This window comes from Trachinotus anak, unplaced genomic scaffold (genome assembly GCF_046630095.1).
Source record: "Trachinotus anak isolate AG129_WGS33_773 ecotype Australia unplaced genomic scaffold, CSIRO_AGI_Tana_v1 ptg000001l, whole genome shotgun sequence".
Classification (NCBI taxonomy): Eukaryota; Metazoa; Chordata; class Actinopteri; order Carangiformes; family Carangidae; genus Trachinotus; species Trachinotus anak.
The window spans coordinates 16369476-16382133 of record NW_027273852.1 but is presented as its reverse complement, the minus strand read 5'-3'; the positions used below and the strand labels follow the sequence as shown (position 1 = coordinate 16382133).

Sequence of the window (12658 nt, the reverse complement as noted above, 5' to 3'; positions counted from 1 at the left end):
AAAGGCCAGCAGGACTCAGGAGACAGAACCTGTCCCTGTTAGGCCTCTCTGTTTCATGGAGGGATTCTGGCAACACTCAAACAGTCTGCTGTGCCAGGGACAAGAAGTCTGTGTGTCCTTTCCCAAAACTGCCTCAAAGCACAAACGAAATGGGACAAATCCCCTGAGTAATCAGATAAAGACTGTAGGAAAAGTGCTCACAAAAGAAAGAATGAGAAAACATGGCGATGAGAGGAGATACTGTTTGAGTGTGCTCATATAACTGCAAGAACGAAAACACTGGCTAAATATGACTGCAGTTTGGGAACATGTCGGTGGTAGTTCTCCAGCACCTGCGCCAGGGTGCTGAGCTTTTCTAGGTCGGGGGTTCAGGAGGTGGCTACACCTGAATGCATCACTCCTGCTGTGGTCTGGAACATTCCTCCAGGCTTCAGTAATGACCTCCTAATGGCACTAATGATCCTCCACAGAGGAGCCCTGCTCCACATGGGTCTGCTGCAGATGAGGGAGGAGGGAGCATGTGAGAGGGAGAGAGGTAAACATGGAGTTAGTTGTGGTGAAATGGAGAAGGATAGGAGTGAGAGATCTGTGGGAAGAGGGAAGGAGGGAAGGAAAGGATGAGAGAACTTGAACAAAGAGGTAAACAAAATAAAGAGACAGTGGGATAGAGAACATATTGGGGAAAAGGGATTAAATTCATTATGGATGAATCTGTGACATATGGTTTACATCTAGTGTCAACTTTGAGTGTCACTGCAAAAAAAGGAAGGATGTGGAGGTTGTGGTGGTGCATGCATGAATAGAACATCTGTGTCATGCATGCAATTTATGTTTGATCTTCATTATGGTCTCTAACCTTCACCATTATAGTTACCTAACCTCAACCATCCCTGAACCATAGTTTCTTTGCCATAACCAGGACATCTTCTCCTAACTACTTAACTAGTTGCCATTCCCATATACTTAAGAAATCCATCAAAAATATTGGTATTAAATGTCAAACTACATTGTAATTGAACCTAATTTAAAGTTTTGTTTACAGGAGACAATGTTTGGGGGGGGGGGGCATCACAAAGAGGGATTTTATAAGAACCATATGAGCCTATTGTCTGACCATAAACATTTCTTTGTTTGCCTGTGTGATTTCTAGGTCAAAAAGATTGATTTGTCTTCTCTTACCCATGTTTCCCCCACCCCATTTCTCTTCTTGCCCTTTCCTCCCACTCTCTTCTTGTTGATGATGTTGTATGTGGAGGTGAGTTATCCATGGGCGAGCTCCAGGATCCCTTCCTTGTCAGTGTCCATCTCATCGCTGACCCCGGCCAGGGCAAGTTCCTGCAGCATGCTGCCGATGCTGTGCTGGCGTGGGTTCACCCTGAGCTGCAGCTCTTCAGAGTCTCAGAGCGGGCGTCAGTCTCCCAGCGGCCCTGGCCCAAGCACCACCAAAACGGCGGCTCGACAGAAGCCTGCCAGCCAGCCTTAGCGGTCATTGTCTTCCTCCAGGAGGCATATGGTGGTGATGAGCAGATCCTGATGCTGCACCGTGCTCTGCAGAGGCCACCGTGGCGATACCACCACACGGAAAAAGTCAGCAATGGCCGGCGGATGCTACCGCTGACACCATGCAGTCAGGACTTCTTCACTCTGTCTCCTGGAACACCGCTCTGGGCTGTGCGACAGGTGCATTATGGGAAAGAAATAGTGAGATTTACTGTTTATTGCAGACATGAAAATTATGTCGACATGGTGCGACTGTACAAGCTGCTGCTTCAGCGGAGGGTAGCACAGAAGAAGGAGGACTTTTGCTTCTTTGTAGTGTACTCCAACCTAGATATGGAGATCCAGTTGTCATTTAAGAGGCTCCCGCGAGGTCAGAGTCCAGTGGTGCTGGATTCAGCAGTGATGGAGGTGAGGGTACGGGATGTTGGGACGCTGGTGCCCCTGCTGCCACAACCCTGCAGCCCAATCAGTGAGGTCCGTTGGCAGACGGAGGACTACGATGGAAATAAAATCCTCCTGCAGGTGAGAGGGCTTTCTGTTGGCGCCAGGTTTTACCTGTGGCCAAAAAAATCCTGGGTGTACAGAAATTATGTCTTATATATTTGCAATTAGTTATCAGTATATCCCAAGAACTACTTAGCTGATTTCAATTAAAGTCGAAAAAAATGTACCAACTAAAAAACAAGAGATTTGTTTTTGGTGCCATGTGGCCTTTTAAAAAGACTTTTTTGGCTCATATCTTCTGAAACATAAATAGGAGAATTAAAATGATTTTTTTTCCACAGTTTGCCTAAAATCAAGACTAACCTTTCATTATCTATCGTTTTCTACTATTGAAATCAGTTTTATCTCCAAAAGTCTAAAACTCATACAGCAGAATAAGAAGCATCGAGTCTCCTTAATCAATCCATCATCCAGACTGATGAAAGTCTGCATGAATATACTGTAACTCCTTCATGAGGATTACACAACAATGTAGGCGTAGAAATGCATGAAGGAATACACACACACACACACACACACACACACACACACACACACACACACACACACACACACACACACACACACACACACACACACACACAGGTTTGGAGGGTATCAGTTTCAGAGGGGATATGTGTCCAGGCAGTGGGAGGTAAGTAGTTTTGAAAGTTCAATCCGATTAACCTGCAGTCCATTACTGGGATTGGAACAGCACTGAGGGAAACAATAAACTAATCTGTCATGACAATGGACCATATGCATGATGCTGAACTGCCACCTGGCCTGAAGTCATGTGCTCCTCGACACTGTAGCACTCTGCATTACACCCTGTCCTAAGTGACACAGTGAAGTGGTTAGGAGGCAGAGGAGCATGTGATCAGCCTTCAGCATCTGTAACAGCTTATAAATATGTGTTTTACCATGAAGTTACAATATATGAAGGGCTGCTGTTTCTCGAAGTATTTTTACCCTCTGTAGTTACAAAGTTTTCTTTTAAGGATATCCTAACATAAGAACACTAGATAATATAATAACACTATATGTTTATCTTATGACCATCATTTTTGGCATAACTGTGACAGTCTTGTATCAGTTTGGTGTGACAGATGGATTTAAATCCAGCGAAAGTTAGGAATTTCACTTTTTTTGACAAAAGATAAAGATAGGTACTGTGAAAGATATTTCACATCTAAAAGATCATTGTCAGTGCTCTCTCTGGACAAACTATCAACTACCACTACTCCAAACATATCTTTGGCATTGACGCACTGCAGTTTCTTGATACGTGTCATACAAAATATCTGCCAGTGTCAAATAATATCAGTTCAGCCAATTTATTGTTCAGGCTCAAAATACTGCAATACCCATGAGTTTCAGTCTGCTGTGGACAAGCAGCCAGTCACAGGCATAAATCCAAGCTGTACCACATTCAGAGCACTTACAGAACACAAACTAACTGATCCAGAATCTGATCTGAAAGGGAACTGATTTAAACCACTGACTGTTTTGTCAACTTGTAATTTGTAGGCCCAACTTGCCATTATCGTTGCACAACACAGAATTTTTAGCACCATGATTGGATGTTTCTTTCTTGAAATGCACCTTGGGAGTCAGACTTCACTTCTGTCCCTCAGTTTTCATGTCTACAGACTTGTACATTTGACTTTCTTTAAAGATTTTTTTTTTGGGGGGCATTTTTTGCCTTTATTGATAGGACAGGAAAGGGGCAGAGAGAGAGGGGGAATGACACGCAGGCAAGAGTCAGGCTGGTCGGGAGTCGAACTGGCTCTCGCCTGCTAAGAGCATCCACTCATGTGGTACGCACCCTAACCACTCCACCATCAGGCCGACTTGACTTTTTAATCAAATAACCAATATTTTCTCACACAGCTGCTCAACCTGCTCAACGATGAGTCAACTAGTTTCATATCCACCCAAGCCTAGGAAAGTGCCCCATCTGTCAGTCACCTAACATTATTTATACAGAAAATAAATGAGACTTTTATTTCCAGAACGCTGCATGCCTAGAATAACTCCTCCAACTTCATTATCCTATTGTGTTTAGGGTCAGAGGGATAGGAACAAAAAGACAATACAATTTTCTGATAGCTTGTTACTGTTCTAGCCTATTATAGAATCTAGGGCAGCAACTCTGCCAATTATCTTCTTGGATTTATCTCAACATCAAAAAATATTGAATAATGCCCAATGTAAATTCGTAGACCCCAAGGTGATGTCTTCAAATGTCATGTTTTGTTTGACCAACAGCCCAAAAGTCAAAGATATTCAGGTAACTATCGTATATGACAAACAGCATCAGAAAAACATTAAATTTTTGTTGAAAAATGTCTGAAGCAATGCACTGATTATTCAAATAGTTGCAGATAGAGCTGCAACGATTAGTCGATCAGTCACTCAACAGAAGATTAATCAACTATTATCAACTACATCAAAAGATTTCAAGATTCTCTTGCTGCAGCCCTTTAAATGTGAATATTTTCTTTATTCTTGATTTTTATAGTGAACATCTCAAACATTAACTGGTTAAAGCTCCTCACATGAAATGATTTACTGCTGTTATGATTGTATTAATCTTTGGGTTCTGGGCAGTTGGACATTTGGAAATTGTGATTATATTGCATTTTTTACTAATCAATTAATTAAGACCATAACTGACATCTTATTCAATGATGAAAATAGTTAAGCCCTAGTTGCAGATTAATATTCTGTTGACCTATTAACCAAATAATCAGCTAATCGTTTCAGCTGTAATAGGATCATAGCTTTGGAAACCGCCACCAACCAGCAACAACCAAACTGCTGGGCAGATGGAGAACTGTTTATTAACTGAAATCACTCATTTTCTTGCCCCTGCAGTATTGCACAGTTGAGGATTAATGTTCAGTTGTGCTGTTTTTGGCTTGCTGAGGTCAGATCTCCGCCTGACCTGCCTTATTCCAAGATAACTAAAGCTTACAAGAGTAAGGGTCTAATCATCGGCATGTCAACAACCTCATTACCCAGCACCCCCTGCTGCGGCTCCTCACCATCATTGTAGCATGTTGTCCTCACGGAAAACTGGACAGGTCCTGTCATGTCGTATTAGCAGACAGAGGTAGTCGCTTTCATCCGAACATGCACAGAAACAGTTTTAGTAAATAACAAATGTGCAGTGGACCTGCAGCGTAACAGCGTACGCACTAACGTGTTCTGCTGTGGCCTCCCTCTAGTGCGATTAAGTTTTAAATCATAGCCTCAGCAGTAGACAGCAACACTCACAGCTGTCCTCTTTCCTGTATGGGAGAGATAAGTATGCAGCCGTACAACGGCTTCTTGGTTCAGAGCAAAGAAAAACCAAAGAAGAAGAAAGACAAAGTGAAGAAGAGAGTGAGAGAAAGATAAACAGGAGGAAGTGGACTGTAGAGGAGAGAGAGAACAGAAACACAGGGGAAAGGTGGTTTAGAAAAGAACAGAGACATTGAGCAGGGAGAGGAAAACACTGGGGCTTTGTTACACATACACACACACACACACACACACACACACACACACACACACACACACACACACACACACCCCTACCTTCCCTGTTGGTGGATTTATGTTGTCAGTGCTTTTGCTGTCAAGTACTTCCTCAGTATTTCGTAACTACTAGCTAGTTTCAAACTACACCTGGCAGCGACTGAGTGAAAATATTTAGTAACAACTAATCTCTACGAGTTAGCTTGTGTGGTGTTTGAAACAGGTTTTGAAATACAGTCTGGACCATCAGTATTTGGACAGTTACATATTTTTTAGCTTTTCATGCTGTTTGCTTCGGTACATTCACACTGAAATACATTTTTTAAAGACTTGTAGGACTCAATTGCAAGAAGAAAGGTGTGCTTTTATCCCTCATTGAAGCTCTCACATTACCCTCATACATACTCCACTACAACCTCAATAACAATAGTAACCTCTCAAACAAACACACACAGGGGAGCAATACTCACCTACCCACCATTTGTGGAAGCAGCAGATAGTGAGAGAGCTGGTCTGATTGTCAGCATCCACTCAGCGAGACACTCACATAAACAGGTGTCGTCCCCTTAACGAGCCATTAGCTTAACGAACTGCACTCTGGTCAATGTTTTCACTGTTTTCTGCTTTTCTGCTGACCTTTACTGTAGTGCCACCATGAGGTTGATTTTTTGATTTCAAGATCTCTGCTACATTTGGATGGATTACCATGAACTGATTCATGTAATCAATTAATCATATAGCCTATAAAATGTCAGAAAATGGCGAAACCAGCAAATGTTATTTGTTTGTTATGTATGTTATTTCTGTATTAATTTCTCAATAATGAGTTTAGGATAATATACTTGAAGTTATATGCACTATACAGGTATTTGTATTCAAGCCATCATGATCAGCAGAAACACAGACATCAGTTGTTTCCTGTATTTGACATAAGTCTGACAGGAGGATATGGTAAATCACAGTTCAACTCTCGTTCTCAGGGCATTTTAAGTTTTGCTTCCATGATATTTATTGTTGTTGAATCTGAACATATGGAAATCTGCAAACTCCCCTTCATCCCCATGCACTTGGAAATAATTGTCTTGAGGCTGCCGTATGGAAAGTTATTGCTTCTGCTGGTATTGTTTGGTTGGAAAGCCGGCTGACAGAGCAGACTTTAGAACAGAAACATGGAGAAACTATCAGTGTCTCGAGGAGGAGGGGCCTGTGCACATCAACTTACAGAGAAGGAAAACATAGACGAGAAACTGCACTGACAGGGCAATGAAATGAATACTACTACAGCTGCCTTACATGTTAAAAACAAGAACATTTTCACATTTATGTCAGAATGGAGGATTGTTGCTTGATACTTTGACTTTGTGGATGATGACACTGTAGCTCTGTGGTGTACACTTTGGAGATACTTTGGTCCATAAATGAAGGTGTGATACACATGGGGCTCCTCTGGACAATAATGACTTCTCCAGCTGCTAGCGTGATTCATAAAGTGGCCAGGCTGGGAACAGGGGGCATGCAGGGGCCTTTGTACACCCCGGGGTTCCCCTGTACTCCTTCCTCTATTGCTCTGCTGGCTGTATGTAGCGTGAGGAGTGCTTGGTTGCATGAGAGTCCACAGAGGGAGGTTAATGGCCTTGAATATGCACCTCTTTCCTTTGTATCCCCTGTGACCTCATATTTCATTACATCTACACAACATACAACAAGATGGGAGAGTGCCATTTCAACAGGTCAACAATGAACCTTCAAGCTCAAGCAAAGTATGAAGAAATGTGCTAGTATCAAACAAAAATGGGGAGATACCCGAAATCTGAACTGAAAATTAGCAAGAAGTAATGAAACTTCAGAAATTCAAGATAAAGGTTCTTGAAACTGGACAAATCTGTGGGAGACTGGGGACACTGAATACAAGTATTCAAGAATTAGTGTATGTTCAAAGCCCCCAGTGCTATTGCAGCTGCCCTGAGTTGTAGCCAGAAGGTTGTCAGTGCCTTTCTATGTGTAGCAACCATAGAACCTGCTGGTGGAGGCTCAGCAATGAAGGAGGCTGTTAGGCTGAAACAAGGTCTTCTCAGTCCTGGTTGGCCCATGGGGCTCCTGAAGCAGTAGTATTTGAAGGCCAGACAGTCTGCAGCTGTGGATGAGGACAGATGGCCTCAAAAAGGTTCTGGCAAATTGTCAAACAACTCAAGAGGGAAAGGCAGTGCTTAGTAAGGGTTATCGGCATATGGTGGAAGGAACATTTTGAAGAACGTCTGAAACCAAGTGACAACCCCTCTTTGTGGGAAGGCTTGGGAAATCCTGGGTACATCTCAATTCCCTGATTTGATCAGTCCTTGCTTGACCAGGAAATTGTTCCGGTGTTCCATCTCAAAGGGCATCCCAGAGCTTGCAGTTTTTCTCTTAGGGTTTTTTAAGGAGCCGTGAGCAAGGATACAAGAGACTTTATCAGTGGCAGTTGTTGCCTGAGATGACAATTCAGAGGAGAGGACATCTTATTTCTCTAAAAATACATTTGTCCGTTTTCTTTCTCCTTGCATCTTTTACTTGCATCTCTCCTGGCATCTTCAGTGGGAGGGCCAAGTTGTAAGGAAAAGACAAAGGTGAGGGAAACGTTAATGCAAGGTGACTGATGTAATTTAAAAAAATTGGAGGCTCTAGATATCTTTGGACTGTCATGGCAGATTATTTGAGTATTGTTTGCGTTTGTTAAGATTATATTACAGTGTTTTTGTGTTTGGTTTTTCTTTGTGCATATATGTAGTTGCATGCATGTAAGAGTGCTCCAGTTCTTGAAGCAAAGCCATCTAGTGTTCTCTTCAAGGATGTGTGGGATGAATATAATAATACACTGCTCAGACTTGTTCTTTTCAGCTCTAACATCATTCCACCTCTCAGTCTCCACCCACAAATCAATTTTCTCAGATTCGGTCAGGCTCTAAGCTCTTGCTAAAAATAGTTTGAATGTCCTACTAAAAAAACCATCAAGACCAGTTGACTTGAAACAAGGTTAATAGTGTATTTCAAATGGTGCTTCACATATTTTTTGTATCTCTTGTAAGATCAAATTAGATTTAATCAACCTAAAATGAGATATTCTGACCTCTCTGGTAAAACTGTCTCATATCAGTCAAGTTAAATTCACATTCTACAGTACATATGCTCATTAGTTTCCTTTTCTTTCCTGGTCAGGTTCAAAGTGCACACTTCAAACACAGACAAGATCCCTGCCGCATATCATCCACTGTCACCGAACCAGCCTCGGCTCCATCCACCTTCACCCGCAGCGCCTCCTCTTACAGGAACCGTCGTTATCATCACAGAGTGACATCCCATCCCAAAGTCCACCCGACTTCTCACATCTCCCTACCTCTGACCTGTGAGGACGCTGATGAGCAGGAGCAGTGGCCAGACCGGCACCATCCGGACAGCTGGAGGACCCAGTGGAGGGGCCACCGGTCCAGCTCCCTCTTCTCTCTACCCAACTTTGGCTCAGCCAGCTCTCGCTCCACCTGCTCCTCTCCTGGACCTTCCCCGAGCCCCAATCACAGGAGTCACTCCCTTAACAGGAGCTCCTCCCTTATCCCGCCCTTCCGGCTCAACGTGGATGCTCTGATTGGGGCAGAGGAGACAGACGTGGACACAGGGAACAAAGTAAAACCAGTCAGCAGTGTAGACCTCACGGTGGTGTCTGCGTACGTCCAATCCGGCCTGCCACAGACTTGTCGGCCATTATCAGCGCCACCCGAAGACATCGGACCCTCCCTCTCTGCAGGCACCCCAGAGAACACCTACAAAGCAGCCACCCTGGGCCGAATTCCAAACAGCTTCTCCACCAACAGCACGTCTACTACCTTTTTGGGGTCATGTCCCCAAAGCACCAGTGTGACCACAAGTGCTGCTCCATCCCTGAGCGATGTGTCAATAAACCAGTCTGACAGCTGCAGCTTTGTTAGTGCACCGATTGAAGAGGCAGACAAGGCAGAAGAAGAAGACCAAGAATTCTACATCTGATCGACTCACGCTTACCAGTAATGACAGTCTGAAGGACTGAGACAGCCAAAACAGCTGTACTCTGCCCTCTGATGTTTGATAGTAAAACTACAGGCCAGTGACAGTATGAACTGGAGCGCAGCACAAACTGTATTTAATGTTATGGTGTATTTGTGAATGTTGCTTTTTTGCATGTAGATTTAAGCTTTGTTAATGTCAGGTCATATAAGTAAATGAAGTTACACATTTAAAGGACCAATCACATAACTGTGTACAGATACACTATTCAATAAAATTATTTCCCTTTCAAGTGTGCTACACACCACTTCTTTAAGGGAACTTACCAACTTCGACTGTTTTTTTTAATTTACCTGTAGGTGTTTAAATAACAGTTTTGGTTTGAGCATGAATGTGATCATATTATACACTTAACATACAGGATAATATCCACACAGAGTAAAAAGTCTGTGGTACCTCCAGACATGCTAGTGAAAGCAGGTTAGTGCTTGTAAGCCATAGCATCTGATTTAGTGAGAATTACAACAAACTGACTGATAGGCACTTATATATTTCATACTAAATTCATCCTGGTTGGTAGTAATTGACGTAGTATATTGAAGTATATTGAAAAAATAAACTGAGGGTTCAGTCAGCTGATACCTGATAAGAGATGACCTGAGGCGCTGGAACTTGAAGTTGACTTGTAGCAGAGTCTGTCACTTCATGGATTATCTGTATCTTAAGAACTGTTGTGCCTTGTGCACCAGCTAAGTGGGGAACAATGAGGGCCTCCACCAAAACCATGTTGTTGCCACCTATTAGCTTGGAGTGTAGATTGCTTTGTTGGCCATTTGGGAGCAGCTGACAGACACACAGCCTGCAACAACTGAATTCTTTCACATTTAGCAGGCACATCTTATTCACTTGGAGTCATATTTGAGTCAATCTGATGAATGTAAATCCAACATTCACTCTCCTGTTAGCTTCAGTGTGGTCTCCACCAGTTCCTGAGAAAAATATCTGACCCTTTAGCTAAATCTTCCACTCTCTTCACTAGCTGTAGCTAACTTAGTCTGTCTGCTGTCTGGTGGTGGACAGGTAGTGTACAGTAGGTTTATCTGAGCCTTTTCACTGAAAACAGCTGGTTGATGAGAACAGTGAGACTGAACCATACAATCAGTTTACCATAAATGAGCTGAAAACTGCATAGAGCTGCATGGATGATAATTTTCTGACATTATTTTTTCCCTTTGAATGACACTTTCACCATTAATATCAAAATATCACATCAGCAGCTGAAATTTGAAGAAGATACCGAAAGTCAGGCCAAGGTAGTTAGTACTAAATACGGTAAATGTTGCCCAGTTTGATAATGACAACAAAAAAGCAGGATCCAACAAATGTGCTTATTTTCACTTTTATTTATGCCAAAATGTTCCTTTCCTTGGCAAATTTAAGAGACAGGAAGGGTAGTTATATCTTAAATGGTCCAACACCTTAATTAACAAATAAGAGGAAACTGAAGAGGGACTCACTTTGGTCTACTCATGATCATATGTAAGTGTAATGATCAGAACAAGTTCTTACTCCATGCCTGTTTCACCTAAATGTGAATATGAAAAGTTTCAGGGGCTTACAGAGTGAAGCATGTTCAATACTTTTGTAAAACAGGTGAACTCAATTTATTTATCGGGCACATTTAAAAACAACAAATGTTCAATGCTCAAAGTGGTTTTACAGGGCAGTTAAAAGTATAATCAGGAGAAGAAGAAGAAGAAAACATTAAAATAAATTAGTCTTAGCAAATATAAAAAGCACATGCACAGAAATCTACAGAGTAATAAAGACAATATAAATTATTATATAATCATAACATTTAAAAAATAGAAATCTGGTAGTGGGTTTTACAAATTTTTGGCCACCAGAGACTATAAATCCTTTAATGATGCAATGCTGCCCTCTTGTGTTGAACTTTAAGGGCCTAGATTTAACTTGAACATAGGATTACCATCCACAGATTTTTATCAACATGAAAGAGCTGTATGTTGATTTTGAACTAATGTCTAAAGGAATAAATGTAGTTAATCCATCCTGAAGTGTTTCAGGGCTTGGTGGTACGGCAGCGCTGAGTGCCAGAGCTGTTATTTTACTGAGGTCTGTGAGGCTCCTCTGTGTCTGGGGAAATGTTCAGCGGCCTCTTGTTTCACCTCAGCCTGTGAGACCTGCCTCTCTCCTCAGTTTGAGCACTTAAACAGGTGTGAGTCTGTCTGTGTGGCCTGTACATGGTCTGAAGAGGGAAATCCAATAATAGTGCTCACTGGTTGTCATGGAGAAGTCTCCTTGCAGCCCTGCAGAGGTGATGTCATCATCGACCAATCAACACAGAGAGCTGTATAATGTCTTGCCTCCACAGTGCAGAGGTTACACATGAAGAGGTCTGGAAAAGAAATCAGTCTGCATGTTGAGGTCCTGAGATCCTTGACAGTTTAGACATCAGTCTGAATTAAATTTATGCCCTTAATTTTACAGTTTGCACATGAAAGTGAGCCAGATCCTTGCATAAAGCATTTTTCAAAAGTAACACAAACTGATCAGCTCTGGGTCTTGAGGGTATTTTAGTGCTTATTATAATTGAATTGAAGCTCTACCAGTCATAATAATCACCTCATGTCATCTAAAGTGTTTACACAGCTATAACGTACACAAACCACAGATTTCTTTTTCTATTTTTTAAAAGAATTTGTAGAGCCACATTTGCAACACTATCTCACACAGTTATGTATTATACGTACCTGTAGGTATTCAGACTTGTTTGACACAATAAGGCCAGTGAGTGCAATTAGCACTTACAGCAGTTATCTTGTACCTCTAGGGCTACTTCTGCAGCTACTACACCAGCTGGGGTAGTATGTGGGAAGATTTTGGGGTTAGCTCAGGTAATTGCAGTATATTCCATAGTTGTGTTCAGGAGGAAAACACACAAATACAGTAGGATTATAAACTGGTGTGAGGCTGATGTTTATTTACTGTCACAGTAACCAATAAACTATTAGCTACTATTGGCCAACTGCATAAGATAGCAACCTGTGTCATTTTAACACTTCAACCCAAATTGTTCTGACAGGGAGTGTAGGAAAACAATTAAGTAATCTAGCAG

At 42.1% G+C, this 12658-nt stretch overlaps 1 protein-coding gene across 4 annotated transcripts in view; it reads left to right on the top strand.

Annotated features, from left to right (window-relative positions):
• Positions 1 to 9848, top strand: part of LOC139622922 (protein FAM124A) — a 29431-nt gene extending 19583 nt beyond the window's left edge. For 2 of the 4 annotated variants that reach the window (XM_071480641.1, XM_071480668.1), the window contains 2 exons: positions 1247 to 2022; positions 8701 to 9848. In XM_071480641.1, coding sequence (XP_071336742.1) covers positions 1247 to 2022; positions 8701 to 9522 — 1598 coding nt within the window. In that variant the 3' untranslated portion in view covers positions 9523 to 9848. The remainder of the gene's footprint in view (positions 1 to 1246; positions 2023 to 8700) is intronic. The other 2 variants (XM_071480649.1, XM_071480659.1) reach the window with 1 other exon arrangement.
• The last annotated feature ends 2810 nt before the right edge of the window (positions 9849 to 12658 follow it).